This window comes from Catharus ustulatus, chromosome 5 (genome assembly GCF_009819885.2).
Source record: "Catharus ustulatus isolate bCatUst1 chromosome 5, bCatUst1.pri.v2, whole genome shotgun sequence".
Lineage (NCBI taxonomy): Eukaryota > Metazoa > Chordata > Aves > Passeriformes > Turdidae > Catharus > Catharus ustulatus.
In genome coordinates, this window is record NC_046225.1 from 25138111 (window position 1) to 25160994 (window position 22884).

The window sequence follows — 22884 nt, forward strand, 5'->3', positions numbered from 1 at the left end:
GGTTTTCTTTAGGGGGTGTGCACGTACGTGTGTATTTTTTCCAAATTCTAGCATTATTTCCAAAGTGACATCATACAAAATGCCTGCAGAAACCGTCATCTCATTCTCTAATGTTTGTGCACTCTTTTCCCTTCTTCATTTGAGTAGATGTGATAGTCTATTTCAATTTTAAATTCAAGTTGAAAGAGTCACAACTCTGCAATTGGTCACTGTCTGTTATACCAAGCTTGTTATGAGGAAAAAAAAGAGTTGCACCAGTGTACACTTCTTTAGTATTCCTGGTGCCTTAAATAATAATGAGTTAATCATGATTTTATAAACCCCTTAATAACTGTGTTACTCATTAGCAGTAAACTCCATTTTATTAACTTTTGGTGCTGTATCTTCCTGGGAACTTAGATTTCTCACTGTAATTCCTTTCATTGTTATAATTATTCTTAAAGTACATTTATTAAATTCTTAAAATATTTATTTAAATTCTTTAAAAACTAGAATTAACACAAGCAAAGAAAACTTCTGCCTTGGAGAAAACAGCCACTTACTTTTGTGAGAGAGCTACACCAGGTTTAGGTTATATGTGGCAGATATAACCTCACTGTCCTCACAGAATATCACATAAAATCCAATACAGATTTAAGCAAAAGGCTTCTACAGGAGTTAAATAAGACTCTGGAGAAAGAATACTAATAGCCTTCTCATAGCCTCTACAGGGTTGTAAGAGTACTTTTAAAGTACATGGCACTTGCAGTTACATATTTCCCATTCAAAGCAGGAGGATATGAAAAGATTGAAGCATTCAGTCATGTGACAACTTTTAGGAAGCAAAGCCAAATTTTATTCCCAGTCGTTTTCAAGCAGGAAGTAGCAGCAGTCAATCAAGTGCAAAGCACTACTGACAGCTCACATCACACATGAGGAGAAATGCATTCAGAAGAGTAAGTTTGCCCATAACTACACCATCAGACCCAGCAATTTCAGTACCATGGCTCTGAAATACCTTCATTGTTTTCAGATCCCACAACAAATCAAACTTATACTCACCTACACAGATTAATCACTCTAAGAGAAACTGGAATATTGCACTTGGAAACCTGATAATGGTTTTAGTGCATCCAAGGTTTCTTGATACTGATGACCAGCTGACTTCCAACTACAGTAATTTCACGAATACAAGCCGCAGCAATTTGACAAAAATTTTGGTGGAAACCCGGAAGTGCGGCTAATAGTCAGGTGCGGCTAATATATTAATAATTTTCTGACATTTACAACCCCAGACGTGCCAGCCAGAGTGCCGAGCCAAGCACCGGTCAGTAAAAGCCGGCATTTCGCAATTGTTACAGTGTTACCGTGTCGCCCTGGCTCCCTGCAGGCAGCACGGGGGGGCGGGGAGAGAGGCGGGAGAGCTCTCTTCTTCCCTCCTCTGCCGCAGCCCAGGGGAGGAGGGGGGGGGGGGGGGGCGCCGCCATTGCCGCGGCTCGGGGAGCCGACGGGGGGGGGGGGCGCCGCCATCGCCGCGGCCCCGGGAGCTGACGGGGGGGGGGCACCGCCATTGCCGCGGCTCGGGGAGGACGCGGGGGGGCCGCGCCGCCATTGCCGCGGCCCGGGGAGGACGCGGGGGGGCCGCACCGCCATTGCCGCAGCCCGGGGAGGACGCGGGGGGGCCGCGCCGCCATTGCCGCGGCCCGGGGAGCCGACGGGGGGGGGGCGCCGCCATTGCCGCAGCTCGGGGGGGCCGCGCCGCCATTGCCGCGGCCCGGGGAGCCGACGTGGGGGGGGGCGCCGCCATTGCCGCGGCTCCGGGAGCCGACGGGAGCCCTGCGCAGCCATTGCCGCGGCCCGGGGAGGGGGATGGAAGTGCGCGCCGCCATTGCCGCGTCTCGGGGAGCCGGCGGGAGCCCCGCGCCGCCATTGCCGCGGCCCGGGGGGGGGCGGGAAGTGCGCGCCGCCATTGCCGCGGATCGGGGAGGAGGCGGGGTGCTTTGTCCGCGCCCGCCGCCGGCGCCACGGGCGCGGGAAAGCTCCGTCCCCGCCCGCCGCCGCTGCCGTAGGAGCGGGGGAAGCTCCGTCCCTGCCTGCCACCGCGGGGCAGCGCCGACCCGGGGTGACCGAGCCCAGGGGCAGCGGCGGCCGGCCCCGAGCGGCAGCACCGGGCTGGGCCAGCTGGCCCCGTCAGCGGCCCCTAGCGGGCCGAACCTGCACAGCCTTAGCTCAGCCAGTAAACCCCGCCCTCCCGCGGTTCTGTTACTAACTGCACGCGGGTCCTCGCTGCGAACGACAGAGCGGCTTATATTCGTGTGCGGCTTATCTATGGACAAAAACCGAAATATTTGCCAACACCCAGAGATGCGGCTTATAGTCAGTGCGGCTTGTATTCGTGAATTTACTGTACTTGTAATTGTAAAGATGGACATTGAATGATGATCCATTGGTGACAATACTCTGCAATTACAGAACCTGCCCAGGTAAAAGCATTAAAGTAGACTGAATCAAATGAAGTGCTGCCAGCAGGTCTAGGGAGATGATTCTCCCTCTCTGCTCCACTCCTGATACCCCATCTGAGTGTCCACCTCCAGGGCCTACAGTGCAAGGAAGCACATGGACCTGTTGGAGCAAGTCCAGAGGACCACAGAGATGATGAGAGGGATGGAGCAGCTCTTCTACGTAGACAGAAAGTTGGGGTTGTTCAGCAAAGGCTCCAGGGAGACTTTACTGCAGCTTTTCAGTACTGAAAGGGGTCCTTTAAAAAAAGTGTGGAGAAATATACATTTTTTTTACCAAGACCTGTAGTGGCAGGACAAGGGGTAAAGACTTTGAACTAAAAGAAAGTTTATATTGAATATAAGAAAGACGGTTTTTTTAATTATGAGAGTGGTGAAATACTGGAACAGACTGTCCAGAGAAGCTATGGACAATTCACACCTAGAAGTGCTCTCAATCCCTGGAACTGTTCAGGTCAGGCTGGATGGGGTTATAAGCAACCTGGTCCAGAAGAAGGTGTCCCTGCTCATGGCAGAGGGACTGGAACTAAAGATTCCACAAATTCTGTGATACTACAAAATGCCCCTCTAATTGCAGGTGCTCAAGGTATACAATTTCTATTTTGCTAATGGAAACGTTTTTAAAACTCAATGAAAAATTAAATATCTTTTGTCCGAAAAAGATAGGCAAATCAATCTGGGAGGGCCCTTTAAGCTACCCTATTAAGTGCTATAAATAATATCATTACTATACTTCAATAGTCACTCTGTTGTGCAATTATATTATCACATTTAGTCACTTGGTTTCTAATACCCACGTGACAGCAGGCATATACTTCTTTCAATGAATGAGATACTGCAGACAGTTTGCCTGACTGCTAGAAAGAAATGTACTATTAATAGATTTTAGAAAGATGCATTATTTCATATATTGTTTTTTCAGGCAATAAATACTAAAGATATGAATGAAACTGACAGAAAAATGAATTGCAACCATTATCAAAAATTACTCTGTGGTAGTCACTACAGCCAATTGCTAGGACCTCTGTCATAACACTTTGCCCAAAATGCATTGAACAACGCAGTCAAGTGAAACAGGAGAGAATTAAAAGACTCAGAGGCTCCATATGGCAACACTACAGCTTTCTAATATGGAAAATTGAGATGCAGTATCTTAGTAAGTTTTAAAATTAACTAATTATGAATTTTTTAAATGCAAGAATGAAGAAAACACAAAATATGTACAACACCAAACAATCAATGCATCTCATTTATGCAATGTAAATAGTGTAGTTCTTTTCAGAAACTTGTCACAGTTTGTTTTTTTTTTTATTTTGCTTTGTTTTTAAAGGAAAATCCTACATTTTCTAGGCATCTGAGAAAAAAACCAAAAAAAAATAAAAAAGGTTCTTTTGATAGTAAAAAAGAGAAACCAAACCGATAGTATTTTAAAGTAATCATAAATTGCTATCATAAACATATGATGAGTTACCGGATAGCCATTTCGCCCTGGTAGACCCTGGTTGAATGAGATGAAATGGTACGACACATTAACAACACAGTCATGACACATGACAAAACAAACATGCAGAATACATTACCAGGAAATTATAATTTGTGTATTGCTTGATTTTTTTGCATGTGATGATATTTCAAACCAAGAAATATGAGACAGGTACAACACAGTGAAGAAACAAGGCTTTGGCAGTGGAAATTATGTGTTTCAAGTTCTATAAACCCTCTGATTAAAAAGCTACTGGTTACTTCTAATGAACCGAGAAATTCTGTTTTTTATGAAGAGAATTATCCATGGAAACTGATGGGCAATATGTAGTTAATTAAAAAAAAAAAAAAAAGCGGCTACTGCTTAGGTAGTAAAGTATTAAATTTCACTAGAACTAAGGGGCAAAGAAGAAATCTGAGATTGCTGTAAAAGATCATAAAAAAATTCAAAATCCCCAGCCTCTGACTGCTATTACATGTGCCACTCAGTAGTCATGTAAAAGGAAAATAAACAGAGCACTGTGGCAGCCTTTGAAATTACAACATGCACCTAATTCCATCCAGTTTCATGTGGGATATACAAATATTTGGTATTTTAAATTAAAACTATTACCACAGTCTCCCAGGTGAAAACAAAACTTAAGTTCAGAACACTTGCCCCTAGCCAGTGTCTATGTAAATACAGAAATTACAGTAATTTCACGAATACAAGCCGTACCATTTTGACTAAAATTTTGCTCTCACACCAGAAATGCGGCTAATACTCAGGAGCGGCTAATATGTGAATAATTTTCTGACATTTCCAACCCCAGGAGTGCAAACCCAGGTGCTGAGCCAAACACCGGCCAGTAAAACCCGGGTTTACGCGATTGTTACACATTGGTTACTCTGTTGCGCAGCAGGTGGAGCCGGGATGCCTACTGGCAGTGCAGGAGGGGGAGGGAGACAGGGGAGCTCCCTCCTTCCTTCCTCTCCTGCAGCTTGGAGGAAGCTGGGGCTACGTGCTGCCAGCCCCGCGGCTCGGGAGGGAGGCAGGGGGCTCTCTCCTGCCATCCCCGTAGCTCGGAGGGAGGCAGGGGGCTCTCTCCTGCCAGTCCTGCGGCTCGGGGAGAGGTGGAGGGTTCCCATCCCTGCCTGCCGCCTCAGGAGCGGGGGGGTTCCCGTCCTCTCCTGCCGCCACCTCCATGGGTGCCAGCGGGCTCCCGTCCCCTCCCGCCGCAGTGGGAGCGGGGGGGCTCCATCCCCACCTCCCACCACCGCCGCGGGTGCCAGCAGGTTCCGTGCCCCACTGCCACCGGCGGCAGCGGCCGGCCCCGAGCGGCCCCGCCGAATGGCAGTGCCAAGCTGGACCACCTGGCCCCGTCGGCAGCCCTGAGTGGGCCGAGCCAACACAGCCCGACCGGAGCCAGTAAACCCCGCCTTGCCGTGATTCTGTTACTATTTGGCAAATTTGTTGCATGTGGGTCCTCGCTGCGAATGACAGAGCGGTTTATAATTGGGCTTGTGTGTGGACAAAGAACGAAATGTTTGCCAACACCCAGCGATGCGGCTTATAGTCCGTGCGGTTTGTATTCATGAAATTACTGTAATTAGGAAGAGAAGCTACACTTTTTTTATGCTTTGTAACAACCTAAACCATTGCTGCCTGCCAGCAAGATGAGGTCTTGTAGGTTTCAAGTATGAAACTTGGAATTTAAAGTGGGATACTTCTTTAAATTGCCAAGATTATGGCTTATTTTTTGGGGGGGGTTGGGGGGGAGGGGGGTTTGGGTGTTGTTTGAGCTTTTTTAATGTACCTATACAGAAACAGTTGGGATCTGAAGTCAGACATTCTTAATGAGGCATATAGTGAACTCCTGCCACATTGCCTTGGTACAGAAATAACTGGTATCATGATTTATGTTTGCTCTTTGTGTATCATAGGAGGACTGCAAAAGAAATTGGAGGAAACTGTTTCTTTCAAATGAACAGCACCTTCATACATTAAGACTGGCTTTTCACTGGTGGCTTGTTAAATGATTTTTCACTATGAATTGTTGAGCACATGGTCAAAGTCTTATAAGGATAAGTAATATCATGACAATATATGCAGTTTACAGTAAAATCTTTATGTCACAGCAGGAATTCAACATGTTAATTACACATTCTTAAACATGCATGCAGCATAGAATAGACAGATAATAGGGTCTTGAAAATACTGTAGAAATATTGCATCTATTAGAGAAAAGAAAAGTCTTCAAGCTGTAAAAAAATACTCTTTTAACAGTCGCACTCCTACACCATATGTTGCACATGAATGGCATGGCAGATACAAAAGTTTGAGACATATTTGCTTAGTCCTATCCTTCAAGTCAGACTTTTGACCTACTCTGGGACTATACAAAAAAGCAAACAAAAGACATACCAAAAAACCCAAGCAAAAACCAAAACAACCTCAAAATCTCAGAAGAGAGAAAATGTTTTCTCACAAAAAGAATTAGCACAAGATTCAATCAACTTACTGGTAATTTGGCCAGCTCTAAACCCACTACACTTACTAAATTGAATAGTACTATTTAATAGTTATTTTACACAATCACTTAGTCACTTCAGTGGCAATTACAGTGAAATGAGCTGGACAGTCTGCATGCCTCCAAAGAACAGGGAGCTTCTATCCCACTTTGTGATAACTGCAGAGGAAGTTACTACCCAGCAAAAGTGGCCAGGTTTGGGCTTATGATAAGATACGCACACAATTTTATAATTCAGTAAAAAATACCTGTTATAAAGTCACAGGTAAAATGAACACAACATACTTACATGGAGTTGTGAATCCAAAGGCAATCTGGAGCACTGAACATAAAGCTTTATTGGTTTAGAGACTTTTCTTAACGAACTTTCTGATTAAATTATTCAGCTCCAAGATACTGTGCATATATAAATATCAAAATTCCCTCTTGAGTATACATGATCATTTTATCACGCTGATAACAGGATCTAACAGATTTCTCCCTGATTCTGGAAGAACCAACAATGTATCACTGTACTTACAGGAGGTCCTGTGGGGTGGGGGAGAGGGGGGAAAAAAGGGTAAAAAAAGAGAAAAAAAGAATACATAAGCTTATGAAGTTACTGAAGAAAGACACACACAGTCAAGCACAAGGCCTTGGAATTGTCAGTGAGGCAGCGCTGGTAATACAGGGCACACATTTTCCCACTTAAGTAATATTGAGCTTTGGCAGTGCTCTGAAACTTGTAAACATGACTACCACCTAAATGCAAGCACTTACCTTAACAAATCCTCAATTACAGTCATGCAATCTTATGAAAATTGCTTCTCCATTAATTTCCATGCAATTTCATGCCAGTCCAAAAATACCAACCACAGACTACAATTCATTTTGTCAGGCTCCACATAAAGCATATGTAACCACATCACCAGTTTCAGCTAACCACACAGTGAGCATTTGATCAGAGCTTGGCCTCAGAATTCCACGAAGTACCCTTGGCATTTAACCTGGGCATCTTGCCAAGAATATGTGTACCAGCATCTTCCAGACTTCCAACTTTGCCTGTGAGAGGAGGTTTCAGTGGCCAGCTAACTGAATTTTCTTTTCATCACCTTCCTCTCTCAAGGCACACATATAGAATGCTCCCCATTAAAATGTCACACTTTGTGAAGCGATATTTGCACATACTTAGACCTCAAAGACTTTTGTGTAGCAGTTCTTGGAAACATTATCAAAGGGCCACAAATCAAATCTACTATTTCAGTCTTATTAAGCTGAGCAGCTGCAGCTCCCAAATCAATGGCATTTCATTAAGCTTTTATGCCTCTCTAATTTCTGAATAAAGTGAAGTGCAAAAGGAGTATAAAGCGGCAGCAGCTGTACTTTGAGATTGCATTTAATATCAACAGCCTTTTGGTTTCAACAATGCAACTTTTATTGTCCAGCAACTAAGGTAATTTCTGTATTCTGGCAAACATTCGTAAACAGCATTTTAAGGTGTAGGTCTGTTTTTAAATGAGATCCATTTCCTTTATTTACAGTTTACCATGTGTTTATTTGAGATGTAAAATGAATCAATGAGCATCCCGCAAAGTGATTTCCAGGATCATTTGTAACTCAATCTTCAACCACAGAATTTCCCCCTGTATCATAGCCTCTTTCTCTGAAGTACAGTAATTTCACGAATACAAGCCGCACCAATTTGACTAAGATTTTGCTCCCAAACCGGAAATGCGGCTTATACTCAGGAGCAGCTAATATGTGAATAATTTTCTGACATTTACAACCTCAGAAGTGCCAGCCAGAGTGCCGAGCCAAGCAGCTGCAGAGCCGGCATTTCGCGATTGTTACAAATTGTTACTCTGTTGCGCCGCAGGTGGAGCCTGGCTCCCTGCAGGTAGCACGGGGGGCAGGGAGAGAGGAGGGAGAGCTCTCTCCTTCCCGCCATTGCCGCGGCCCGGGGGGAAGGTGGGGCCCCCGCACCGCCATTGCCGCGGCTCGGGGAGGAGGCGGGGTGCTCCGTCCCCGCCCGCTGCGGGAGCGGGGGGTCTCCGTCCCTGCCTGCCACCATGGGGCAGCACCGGGCCGTGGTGACGGAGCCCAGTGGCAGTGGTGGCTGGCCCCGAGCAGACCCACCAAGCGGCAGCGCCAGGCTGGGCCACCTAGCCCTGTCAGCAGCCCCTAGCGGGCTGAGCCTGCACAGCCTGAGCCAAACCAGTAAACCCCGCCCTGCTGCAGTTCTGTTACTATTTGGCAACTTTGTTGCACACGGGTCCTCTCTGCGAACGACAGAGCGGCTTATACTCAGGTGCAGCTTATTTATGGACAAAGAACAAAATATTTGCCAACACCCAGAGATGCGACTTATACTCAGTGCGGCTTGTATTCGTGAAATTACTGTAAATACCAAGACAATACTGAAACACAAAGGTGACTTGTTCAACTTTTGGCAGGGTTTGGTTTTAGTTTTGTGATTCAGGAAGATATGGAAATAATTTTTAAGAGAAAGATAAATTATCATTTACATAGATAAGAAAGGCTACAGGAGATTTACAGAGATCAAGTTGATTGGAAGACTTTCCTAGCTGGCAGATTAGACATGACAGCCAAGGAGAATAGAAATGCTCATTTTCTGCTGCATTGCCTCCAGAAAGTTCACCTTGATGAAAAACTCAATCCCGCAACGTAATTGATTCAATTCCTGTGAAAGTCAACAGCAAGAGGTGCTCAGCATCTCACAATTTTGCCTCAAATGAAATTTCAAGCTACACACCACCGGCAGGTTTCTATCAACAGCAACCTCCCTAGTACAGGGTAACAAACCAAGAAATGTTCTTTTTATTTCTATCAGAACTAACTTCTCATTTTTATAAAACAACTTCTCTCATGCAGAGTAGTCTACTTATCACATTATGTTCCTGATTATCAACATTCTTGATATAAGGAATTTTATTTCCTTCTTTATTTCCTTATAAAATTGTTCTCCTTCAGCCAAAGGGGCCGGATTTAACACTGACATAGTATTCCAACTACTGACTTACATGTAGTTGCTTTAACTTGCGCACGTGTGGGAACACCCCTGAAGGGTTTGACAGGTACAGATGTGTTACCAAAGGTAGCACATCGAGCATTATGAAGTGTGCCTACAAATTATGGATACCCAAGACTAGAGAAATATCTGCAAGGCCACCAGATACATGCCAAGGGTCAAAACATTTTACCAGAGAAGTTTCAGATTTCTTTTTCAGAGGGCACATGCAATACAACTAAAAATCACAACATGCTGGGTATGCATCCTCACAAAAACAGACATCAAATGACAACAGATCTGATAAAACTGAAAACTTACCGGTCTCTCCTCTTCTTCCCCGCTTACCTCTTTTCCCTGGAGGACCTAAAAAGAAGATGGTGGATTGTAACTTTTCCCCTTGAAATTACACGTAGATTATCATTTGTTTGGATGTAAGGGAATTAAACTGATGTACCACAAGTTCAGAGGCTTTGGCTGAGCAGGGGTAAAAGATAACGCGAATAAGATTTAGGGAGCTTGTGATAAATTTGACACCTATGGTACCCACTACTGGTTCCCTGAAAAAAGGCTGGAAAAAGCTTTAAGGTTCTCCAGTTCATCCCTCTTTTTCAAGGAAAAATTAACCACATCTAAATTTTTATTGCAACTTCCACAGGCTTTTTTTACTCCCCAATATTTTGCTGTATTGACAAGTGGAACATTTTTCTCTATGTCCAACTAGCTGCACTAAAGCTCATCAATTCTTGTGCTTTCCACCATGAACCCCATAGAAGAAATAATTCCTTTTCTTCTCTCAAAAATGTCTTTGTATTCCTCAGAATTGCTGCACTGTTCCTTCAAGCATCCCAAACAAAATATATTGTGGGACATTAAGTTTTATTCAATTATTCCTGTATTAAACCAAAAGATTAGTATTTATCCGTAAGAGTAAATCCTCTGGAATTTTCTTTCAGTTTCTCTCTGCAAACATGCAAGAGATGAAAAAACATCACCTGGCTTGCTATCCCCCAAACATTTAACAGCAATGTGTATGTTGCCACAGTCAGTGTACAGTGCTTTCCCTTCAGTTTATATTTATTTGTCAACACAATCCCTTAGTCACTGTAGGTTTTTTGCTGAGAAATCTTTACTTCTCACTGCCATTTCTCCAGAAATATTTACATAATACAACGAGCATCTGCTGTCACCTCTGAAAAAAGGAAAAAAAAAAAAAGGAAAAAACATTTTAGTCCCTCATTTCTGCCTTCAGTACCCATTTACAAAAACTGCAGATCCCAGATGTCAGACTGCAGACACTTTCCCCCTTTCTTGGTGACCTTGACACACTGTTCCTGAAAATGCCAGGAAAGCACACTTGCACTTCTCCATGTACAGCTTGGAGGAGAAGCAGCAGCTGTGGGGGTGACACAAGTACTGAAACTTGGCTGCTTTGAAAAGAGAACCACAGGTGGGACTCTCAAAGCTTCTGAGAAGAGGCGAGTGTATGGGTGGAATTTCCAGAAGCAGCGACGCGTGCAGGAGCACAAGTACCTCTGCTGTGGCTGTATCTCACCGTTTGTAATAGATATCAGAGGCACAGGTGGCTTTGTGCAAATGGTCTTCTGCTTTAAACTTCACAAATCATCTGAAGCATCATGCCACAGCTTTTAAATAGCTTTGCATTATACATTTGCAGGAATCTGACTTAAAAGACTAAAATGCTGAAAAGCAGCATTAGGGAAACAATTTCAAAATACATATGAAACAGCATTAGTTCTCCAGGTGAATAAAGTACTATTGATTTAAAGAGAAAGGAAGAAGGGAAAAGGAAGGGAGAAGAGAAGAGAAAGGAGAAAGAAGGAGAAAAAGGAGGTGAAGGAAGAAGGGAAAAGGAAGGGAGAAGAGAAGAGAAAGGAGAAAGAAGGAGAAAAAGGAGGTAAAGGAAGAAGGGAAAAGGAAGGGAGAAGAGAAGAGAAAGGAGAAAGAAGGAGAAAAAGGAGGTGAAAGAAAATGGAAAAGCAGCTCATCTTGAATGCAGAGAGGTTTACTCCTATCAGCATTATAATTTTGACTAAAATCCTTCTTGCCTGTTCTAATAACTACATTATTATATACATTATTATGTAGTATAATGCAACAGAAGTTTGAGACAACAATATTATTCAAAGCAAGAATGGCATGGGATAGTCAGAATCAATAGCAAGAATGCTTTGGCATCAGGAAAAATAGCAAAAGTCATTTAAGTATGGGAGAATCTTGTTACTTCCTCCTGCAAGGGGTATCTATAGAAACTTCTTACACAGGAAACAGCATGTTACAATAAGTTTCTACATGCACTTCTTTTCTTCTCTCCCCACCACAACCAACACTGAAACTTCCTGGAGTCCCCCTGCATGCACACAGCCCTGCAGAGGCCCTCTGTGGAGATTTTCCAGGCTGTACACAAGCTCACAACACAGATGTAGAGCAATTTGGCTCAACATGAACGTGGATGCACAGGAGAAACTTAGAATGTTCTTCTCCAGGCAATGTCATGTCATTGTGCATATAGCAATAATATTCTCCTAAACACGGTTGTGATATTTTATTTTATTAAACTTTGAATATGAAATAGGTGTGTACACACACAAACAAGTTTACTACCAGTTTTGCTTTTGAGAAAGGAATAGCACTTTGAAACTAAAAATTTTGACTACACATCAGCAAAACACATTAAAGTCTCTAAGAGAAAATCCTGAAAATGTCACTTCAAGCTATGAATTTTAGGAAGGAATTAAATCTGCCCAGAAAACCAGACTTCCATAGAGCACTATGTTGCTAGTTTAGCTGTATACAGGTACAGCAAAAAACAGCTCCGGTTCAACTCTTTCCTTTGAGATCAAATGCTGATCCCTTCTAAGATGTTATTCTAAGATTATTAGATTTAAATGTGTGAATCATCAGAAAAATTACTGTTGTTATTATGTTTACAAAATAACCACACCATTGAAGTTAGGAAAATTACTCTGGAGTTAGACCAGTATTAATGAAACCGTAACATTGCCCCTGACCATCAGACCAGCAGTATTTAAGGACCACCGAGTGACATGTATCTCTTCTCTCTTTCATTGAAAGCTTTTTGTTTTGTGCACTATTCAAGTCTGTCAAGGTGGTGGTATTTGCAACACTCTAATTGTGAGATGAGAGACAGATCTTGCAAATTTCTATTAGATTTTGGTGACCCTTTGAGGAAACAGTTTCTTTATATTTATCTATTTACTTTCCTTTTGCCAACACAAACTAATTAATTTTAAACAGTTTAACACAGATGATTTCAGTTCACAGAAAACTAACTGAAATTTATTGTCATTGCTAGATGACCTACTGCTTCAGAGACTACACAAGCTTTCATGCTTTCCTGAACAATCTGCTTTCTCTACATCTCAACGGGTAACATATCATCTGTAGCTGCAAGTGTCTCAAGCTATCAAAAATTTGAACATTTTTCTATAAATATTAATTTTCCATCTGTCTATGATTTTATAACTTTGCACTAATTGGAGGATTTGGTGGAGACTCATCACAGCAGAAGGAGAAATGAATAAAGCTGTATCACGGACAATGTCAGTTTACATCAAGTCCACAGATTTCTACAGCTTGCACAAAACACTCAACATGACACAACTACTCTGAACTTTTTCCAGGGGGAATAAAAGTCTCTTCAAGAGTATCAGAAATGTCTGTGCTGAACTGAATTTATTCCAGAGTACCTTAAGAGTATTTTGTTTTAAAATATATTTTCATATTCAAATATAAATATTAGGAAGAAAAATAGGAGTTTGAATCTCAGTGGAGTGAGTTGGGTTCATAAACTCTAACAATAATGAGTAGTAAGCAAAAACTTGTTTATAGTAGCCAACTTTGGCAAAACATTCTTTTACCAGGATCACTGCATTTACCTGTAGGGACTAAGAGTGAAATGCCAGATCACATGATTTTCACTTCTAACAATTTAGTTTCAAAATATTTGAAATTATTTTATTCTTCCAAAACCATTTATGAATCTAACTACTATCAACAGAAAATTTAGAAAGAATTTTTTTCCATTCAATTAAAAATGCTATTCCATATTTATGAAGAGAATTTTGGAATTGAAAAAAACTTAAAAAAAATAATTTAAACTAAAAGTCAATTATTTATCTAAATTTATCTTCTCAAGCACAAAACGTCATCCACTCAAAAATTAGCTCTCACCTACCATGAGAGTCTGTCAAACAAACAAAAAAACACCACAAATAAAAAAACCCTCCCATCCTGCAAAAAATGGACAAAACTACCTGTACTCTTTAAATGTATCAACATATTTACAGCAAATAAATTCTACATTTCAGAAACAGTAGACAGGAAAAAAAAAAATCAAAAAACCCACACACAATACATCATCTGTTTGGCTCACTGTGAAGTATCATTGTGTTGCAGGGTTTGGATATGTGTTAGGAGCTATTATGCAACTTGGTTGAGGAAATGTCAAAATTTAGACTGTCTGAGCCCCACAGCAAAGCAACCTGGCTGCCCCAAGTCAGATTTGTACCATTTTTGTACATGCTAAATACCACCTGTCTCAAGACATCTAGCATAATGTAATTTCACTAGTGCCAAATGCCACTGATGAAGAATCCCATTATTGTCACTTACAAAATAGCCAGACCTGCCCACACACACATACATACATATATTTTTTCACAGAATCATAGAAAGGTTGGGCTTGAAAAAAACCTTAAAGACCATCTGGTTCCAACCCTCCTTCCATGGGCAAGAATGTCACCCACTAAATCAGGTGCTCAGGGCCCCATCCAACCTGGCCTTGAACACTTTAAGAGAAGCAGCATCTTCAGCTTCTCTGGGTAATCTATTTCACCACCCTTGCAGTAAAGAATTTTTTCCTAACATCTAATCTAAATCTCTTGTCTTTTTCTTTAAAACTGTTGCCCTTTGTCCTAGCACTATCTGCCTGTGTAAAAAAGTTGCTCTCCCTGTTTTTTATAAGCCCCCTTTAGGTACTGAAAGGCTGCAATGGGGTCTCCACAGAGTCTTCTCTTCTCCAGGCTGGACAATCCCTATATTCTCAGCCTCTCCTCTCAGGAGAGGGTTTCCAGCCCTCTGACTATCTTGGTGGTCTCTTCTGGACTCACTCCAAGAGATCCATATCCTTATCCTGGGGATCTCAGAGCTGGACATAGTGCTACAGGTCCCTCACTCTGCTGGCCGTTCTTCTTGTGATACAACCCAGGATACAGCTGGCTTTCTGGGCTGTGAGTGCACACTGTTAGTTCATATCCAGCTTGTCATCCAACAGAATCCCCAACTCCTTCTCCACAGGGCTGCTCCCAATGAATTCTTCCAGCCTTGACTCAAGTCTGGGATTCCCCTGACCCAGGTACAGCATTCTGCCCTTGGACTTGTTGAACCTCATGTGAGTCTCGTGGGCCCACTTCTACAGCTTGTCCATGTCCTCCTGGATGGCATCCTGTCCTGTCAGCTGTACTGCTCAGTTCATGTCATCTACAAACTTGCTGAGAGTGCCTTCAATCTTGCTTGTCTATGCCACTGACAGAGATATTAAAGAGTACCAGTTCCAAGGCAGTGCTGTGAGGGACACCACTCATCACCAGCTGTTTTCCATCTCACCTGTAAATCCAAAGATGCTTTCCTTCTGTAACAGTTACTGTTGAGGGTTCACAGTAGTCCTAGGGTTTGAACATTCCCTAAACACCACACAACTTCCACTTCTTTCTCCCGCCAGCTGCACTCCTCACAGATACAGTTGTCTGAAGTCACAATTTCCCTGCCAACCCCTCAGATAATTCTTTGGGTTGAAGCTGCCTGGGTACTTTGTGAATGCTTCTGGTGATGCTCCCTGGGGCTAGATGCTTGAGTTCACACACCAACCTGAAGCCTGAGTTCATTAAACACTACATCAAATATCAGGCGCATGTATCTTCTCTAAAAGCCACAATATAAGGTGGGTTATCTGCTTCCTACAGATACAACACACGACCTTATTAACACAGGTAAGAGGTGTGAGAGCGAGTTGTTCTGTCTACAGATCCTCCCCCCATCATTTTTTTCTTTGCATTTTTATGTTATTGTCATTTTCATGTTCTGTAGGAACAGCAAATGTGGAACCACTGGCTTACCCAACAGAGCTACAGTATATTTTGCATTATACTTTATCCCTATATATGCCTACACTTTGGCAATACCCCTGGCCACAGCTGCAGTTTTAGGTGTGCCTTCATTGACTTAATCATACATACATCAAAATTTTCCTGAATCACGGAAGTCTCACAGTGTGTTACAGCCCCAAAATTCAATCATAATGACATTTTCTCTTTTTCCTTTTTTTTTTCAGTAGTAGAAGGACTGGGGTAAGAAACACTACTACTTATGTGGGTTCATTTTAGGAAGACTTAACAATGAAGAAAGAATAGGTTCTTAAATTTTGCATTTTTTACAGGTTGCTGCATCATCACAGAGCTGTGGCAGAACACAAGGAACTGATGATAGTTAAAATACTGTCAGAGGTGAAGATTCACATCTGTAAGGCAACCAATGAAATTATGCATGCCAGATCCCAGCATTTGTATCCAGATACAATCTATTTTGCCTAAGATGCCTGAAATAGATCCCAGTATCTTGAGCTGAAAAAGTCTGATGGTTCACACGGACTGAATGTTATTGGTAAGACTGTTAAACTATTTTAATGAACATATAACACTCCAAGCACACATGGTCATATTGCAAACACAGAAATAGCTACTATCACCTGGCTGACAAATATTGCTGAGGGACAGCTGAACCAAGTAGAAATAGCTATTCTATACTAGCAAGGCATGAAAGTATTATCATTTCAACTGGTCATTCCACTGTATTATTATCATGCCATATCAATAGTTGGCCCTATGATGCAAAAAGCATATGTCCTATTGAGAAAAACTATTTAAGCTTAATTTAACTTTTTCAGATAATAATGTGGACGAAATAAGGTATCAGAATTAACTTATTCTTCAGCCCCAACAGAATTTTAATTAACTTTAGAAAGAAATTTAGACACTTTTTGAGGACACACAGCCAGCCAGTGGTAAAGTAACTACACAGTACAATTGTACTTGTACAAAAGCAAAATCCTCAGAATTAGAGGTCATTAAAAACTAATCCTCCATCCACCTTTAGAAAGTCACACCTCAGTGTCAAAGTTCTGCCATCAGGAAAATGACAAATAATTAGAACAAAACAATGATGCAAAACATATTATCCTTATCAAATGGAGAACATTGGAGGCAATAGTATCAAGCAGACAGTCAAATTATAATCTCCAAGAATGAGTCATTCCTTCCATAATATAGACAGAGTAACACCAGCTACAGGGAAGGACAGAGGAGGACTGCAGCATTCCAGTTGGTGTAGTTGTGAAATGGGGACTTCTCCATGGCAGTCAGAACCTCCCTCAACCCCAGTGAATGGCAGGTACTTTTCCATGCAGTAGCAGGGAGCAACCATCCATCCTGGCTGTGGTTTCAATGTTACTTGTGTGTCTGAGTGATTTTTCACCTAAGCCTTTCATGGCCTTGCAAGTGCATGGGAGACTGGTCATTCCTTTCTCTGAAGGCTCACTCTAACCCAAGGAAATCCAGAGCCTCAAAGCTTCCTCAAGCAACTAAATGTGTATATCTCTTCTCTCCTCAGGACAAAAGGACATCTCTCCCGCGTCCCAGCCGTATGATCATAGGCTTAGATGTGTGAGCCACAATGAGGGCTGAAATCCCCACACCACAGTAGATTTAAAAAGACTTTTTCTATTTCCTCACAAGTCCTAACATAAATTTATTCCTTCTGCTGTAACTTCCCACCACATTTCTCATGTCCTTTTCCCTTCACATTTCATCAATCTGATTTTGTTTGTTTGTTTTGCTCTCTTTTTTGCATTCTTTTTCCTTGCTGGCCATGTGGCTCTCAGTTGCCAGTACAGCAGAAAGCTAGGTGCAACAGTTGGAAAAAACTCCTGCTCAAACACCCACACCAGGATTAGACACTTTTGGTACTCTTAGTAGATGAAACACAGGCTGCTAATTTTGTTTTGGAACAGCTGGAATAGCTCACCTCAGTGCAAACATGGAATATGTTTAGCATATGAAAGAACTGATTTATCCTAGGCTTCTAACTTTGCGAAGCTGGATTGCCATCTTTTAACCACACGTGACAATAGCAGAAGGTCACATTGACCTGATATCAGCGAAGGTTAAATCTCAGTCTTTCACTCCAAATTACAGCTATGTGAGACTTAATTCACAAAGAAGAGGTAAGGCCAGAATGTGTTACCTTCAACTTTTATTCTTAAACATCTGGTCCTGCTTGCAAAGAAAACACCAACACACTGCAGCTGCTTTTTGGCAAAAAGGTAAGCCACAGAAAACCCAGTCTCACAATCACAGGGAAGAGTCAATGCTAACAACACTGAGTCCTCACAACCTTGATCACAACTGGTGATGTTATTTTCACTGGCAGCAATGAAAATAAAATTACCTAAGGATCACAATTCTGATTACTCTGACAGCTCATCATAAAATGGGAGTTTTGCCACAATTTTCAAGTATGGATTTTAATTAATAAAAGTGCTTTTAAATGACTACAGTATTTTTCAGTTTTAGTAAAACTCAGGATATTTTTACAAGGTACTCAACTTTTCCTTGTATTCCTATTTTTCTTCTCAGCTCAAGAGCAAACCTAAAATCCAAAGTATGGGCATGAGCAAGTAAAACTCCCATCACATAATTTGTCATATCAGTTTTATTTTATTCTAAAAATTTTCTCCTGAAAAGTCACTGAGTAACCTTTCCAGGTTTTCAAAGATGAAGAACAACAACATCAACACCGTATTCCATTAAAACTGTACAACACAAATGAAACCAATTTTTAGCATCCTAGACTATCTCCACTTACAATGTGGAGTCCAGGTGTCTCCTCTTACTGCAGATTTGATCCGCATGCTTAAGTTTTAAGCCATGATTGACAAGAGTTCGTGATTATGATGACAGATTAAAGTGTTCATTGAATTCAGAGGGTTTTTATTTCAGTTGTGACAGTAGTGTACTGGGAAACAATGAAACACAATATCACAGGATTAAAGGCAGCACATAACTAGTCAGGCACTGGTACTGCAATCGTCTTGGTCTCACACACATGCTGATCACCCATTTAAACATAAAACCCTACCCTGAGCAGTGCATATTCCTTTCAAAGTCTTACTCACGTGCCTCCTTCTCATTTCTAACATAATAAATTTATCATCTGACAAGGAGCTTAGTGACAGCTGCACAAGACAGTTCTAATTAAAAAAAAAAAAAAGTAGTTTAAAAAGGTTCAATAAGTCCCTAAGTCCCTATTGCATAACAGCAGCAAAGCAGCACAACTATTGCTTATAAGCAAAAGTAAATACATAAATAAAAATTGCACTAGGATTGCCTTACTCCTAAACTACAAATGCCAGTTTCTCCCATATAATCTGAAAAAAATTCCCTTTTTTGATGCACCATTCACCTATAGAAGAGGAAAATAAAAAACTGCAGACAAATACTTCCAAATATTTTGCCTGAATTAACACAGGGGGTACTTGAAAAACACAAAAAATTATAAGACCCTTTGGTCTACATCTTACAGCTGCCTGTGAACTTCAGAAGTGATACAGGTTTTGGTTCCCAAAGAGTTGCCTATTCAACCTGACACCAGTAAAGTATTTTTATTATCCTGGGCTACATCCTGCTCCTTGGTCTCGATTATTTCCAATAGCAAACTTTCCTCCCCAAAAAACCTTCAAAGAAAGGGCAATCTCCCATGCTTTAAACACTCTCATGAGACTACACTCATGAAATATAGCAGCTTGTCTTTCATCCACTGGATATTACTTCAGGTTGAGATGCGAGTGCAGTGTATAATGACAATAAAAGAAGGTTCCAGCAGATGCCAAAACAACCAGAACTTGGATTATTCTTGCAGGTCTCTTTCAAAATTTAAGAGGGTAATCAAGGGATGTTGTACTATGTCAGGCTCAGAGTAAGATGAAAGAATTAATTCATAAAAGTCTTTTCTACCACTGTAGTGACTTGTTTCATCTTTTTTTTTTCATTTTTCTTTTAATTTTCAAAAATTTTCTCATATAAATGTAAATCTCAGTACACATCCCACGTATGGAGAACTTGCAGAAAGGCGCACAAGAGAACGGATGCTCTCAGCTGCTTCTCTGTGACCAGCTGTATCTACAGTAGCTTGGAAACCATCCAATGCTGTAACTTTGTCAGCCAACTGTAACCCCATGTTGAACTTAAAGAACTTAATCCACTCTATTATTGCCTTTACACAGGTGGAACCTGTGCCCTTTTCTTTTATCAAGATCCTTCTCGCGACATAACAAGAGATCCAAAACTCTAATGACTGTTCGTATTAATTTATGTAGCTCATCCTTTACCCATACAAAGAAAATGAACCTGCAGTATAAATAAGTACAAAAATGCTACCTCAAGCAAAGAATATGGAGTTAAGCTATCGTTTTAGACTGCAAGACACACAAATATACACTCAGAGTCAAGTACACACACAGAAGAACTTTGTACTTTATGGGCAATTCCAGAGGGCCTTATAAGCTTTGACTGAGGCAAATCTCCTGAAGCCATGGGGCTTTTACCTAGATAAGTGCTGAATGTAAAAGAAGTATCTTGAGATTTGGCAGAGTTTCAAAGAAAAAGCACATCATTAATATTCTTCATAATGTATTGCAAAACTAACGTCCTCTAACATATAATAGTTTACATATGCTGCTCTGTAAATAAGATAATAAATAACACACTAGTTACACATAACCTATTATTTATGCAGAAAGGTTAGGTGCAAAATTTACTCAGTATTTTCAAAAGTAAAATATAGACCTTAACAAATTTTTTACGTACTTACTACTAGCACAGAGTAAAGCTGTTACTGAAGTCAACCAAGAAAATCAAATGACCGATAGCAGCACACTTCTCTAAATTGTATCCATGCATGAGTGGGGACAAGCATAAGCGAGTTGCAAAGGAAACTCCTCTCACTGCAGATAGGGCAATCTGTTCTTGGTCTTCCATCTACAAAACACAACTGCAGCTTTCTAGCAGCAGCTAGTTGCAGTAACATTTGGAGTGAAATGACAATAACACATAACAAGCTTGGAAACAATGAGATCACAGCTTTTTACCTACAAGTGAAGTGCAACAAGCCTTATATGTGCAAAACTATTGAAAATCTGGCTCTCAGCATCACAACTGAACCTTCAGGGAGCTGACCATAATGGAAGGCTGTTCCTTGTACAGATGTTACAGTCTTAACCTGCCCAGATGTGATATATGCAATGTGTCACAAAAGGAATATACCACTTTTTAAAAACATCTTTCTTTGTGAAACTGGACAGCATGACTTAACACAGCCTTAAAAGAATAGATGTTGAAAAGCACTAGGCTCTGCATTATATCTAAAATGCTGTCCAGAGTTAATAAATTTATATGGTGCTGTACCTAAATATCCTGAGAGAAGAACTTACAAGAAGTTAAACGTTAGCACTTTGCTATGACAAAGTGTTGCATTTTACTAGAGGCAGGGATATGCTATATTCATCATATAATGGGAAGTAATATTTGTAACACCTGTCAAGGTTAAACAGTAATCAAAGAATCATCTTTTAAAGTTAAAACTTTAGGATTGAGTTGGGAAGTTAGTCATCCTCATACCCCTTTAGAGTTACAGCTATGTCCTAGCAAGGGCCACAGACTTGCTAAAAGTGTCCAGTCTTCCTCCTGGGAAAACACCTGCACAGAGGCTACAGCTTTACTTAGATCCCAAAATCAGTCACATGAACTCATATGTTCCTGAACAAAACACTAACTTGGCAGTGATGTTTGGAACATGTTATAGTTTGCATATAAACCTACTTGGCAAGCCAGACAGCAATTGGAATAATTTCTCTTGGATAAAGAGACAGACTAACTCCTCGATGCCACTCACGAGCACGCATGCTAGGGGGCCCGGTAATATTTCTCAGATGTTACTGTAAGGTCATGACCATCTGCTGAATAACAAAGCCCAAACATCAGTGCTGAATTAAGACTACAATATCTATCCTTGTTAAAGTGATGGCAACTGCAATCAGCAAAGCCTACCCATCTGAAAAGACACTGGAAAGTCACCTGTTTGTTTCTGCTTTTCTAGAATAGCCACAAGGCAGACAGAGCTAGAGTGCACATGCACACAGAGCAAAGGAAGAAAGGTTCGGCAGACCCAGGGAGGCTGCCTGTAGTCCACACAAAAAACAATTCCCACAAATTTCATGATTAGTGAGTATGAGTCTCTAGTCCAAACAAGCTTAATTTAATTAGATGACAGACAGATTCAGAAATTGTCATGAGAAATCTTAAAGGCAACAAATGTATGAACAATTTAAAATTCAGGCAACATTCACTTACTAAATAAAGGCAGACCTTTAAGTATTGATCTATCCTTTTGAAAGACTGTACTGTTTGTATTAATTCCTGTAGAAAAGAACATCCACTCAGCAACTGGTGTGATGTCAGACATGTACCATTAAAGTTGCTTTTCGATGAGAAGAGATGAGAAAACAGAAATCTGCAACAAGGTCACTTAGAGGCTCAATAGGAGTTCAATAGGGGTGGCCTACTCATTCTTAAGCTCTTCAAACTCTTGCTGAATTCATCAGGCAGAGTACTATGACACGCAGATACAGATTCATGTGGCTGTTACCTATTAAAAGCAAACATTTGGTGGGGAAAGGAGGAGGGAGAGAAGCTTTTTTGCTTTGGGGATCTCATTAATCACAATAGCCAACGAAACAGATTGTTTCTTCACTTATGGAACAATCAGTAAATGCAACTAGCACTCTATGACCAAACCCTGACTGATTATTCAGGCTTTCAATAAGATGTTTTGCCTCTTTCAAGGTACAACAAGATGTAAGTAAACTTTCCTCTAAAAATAAAACCCAACAAAGACAAAACCATCTGTTTAGTAAACAGGCTATTACAATTTCCTCTATAAAGCACTCAAGATTTGGAGAACAAAATGCTTAATTAAAACCCAGTTGCTGTTGGTACCATTATTAGCAGTGCCACTTGTACACTGTACATCTTATTTAAGACTGAGTTCATGTTCTGAAGTACAGTAATGTAACTTTCGCCATTCAATACATGGGAAAAAATAAGGTAAAAATAGATACCTTTGATCTAAAAAAGTACTGAGACAACAAATTCGTAAGTAGCTGCCTCAATTATCAGACTTCCATGCATAGCAAAAACTTATTTCCTCTGAAGCATTTTGCTATCGATGTTAAGGC

General features: G+C 41.1%; 1 protein-coding gene across 5 annotated transcripts in view; it reads right to left on the bottom strand.

Annotated features, from left to right (window-relative positions):
- The window catches only part of COL25A1 (collagen type XXV alpha 1 chain), a 333111-nt gene that overhangs the window by 147025 nt on the left and 163202 nt on the right, over window positions 1-22884 (bottom strand). For all 5 annotated transcript variants that reach the window (XM_042779283.1, XM_042779281.1, XM_042779282.1 and 2 more), the window contains exons 3-4: window positions 9819-9863; window positions 7011-7018 (exon numbers count right to left, since the gene is read on the bottom strand). In XM_042779283.1, coding sequence (XP_042635217.1) covers window positions 7011-7018; window positions 9819-9863 — 53 coding nt within the window. The remainder of the gene's footprint in view (window positions 1-7010; window positions 7019-9818; window positions 9864-22884) is intronic.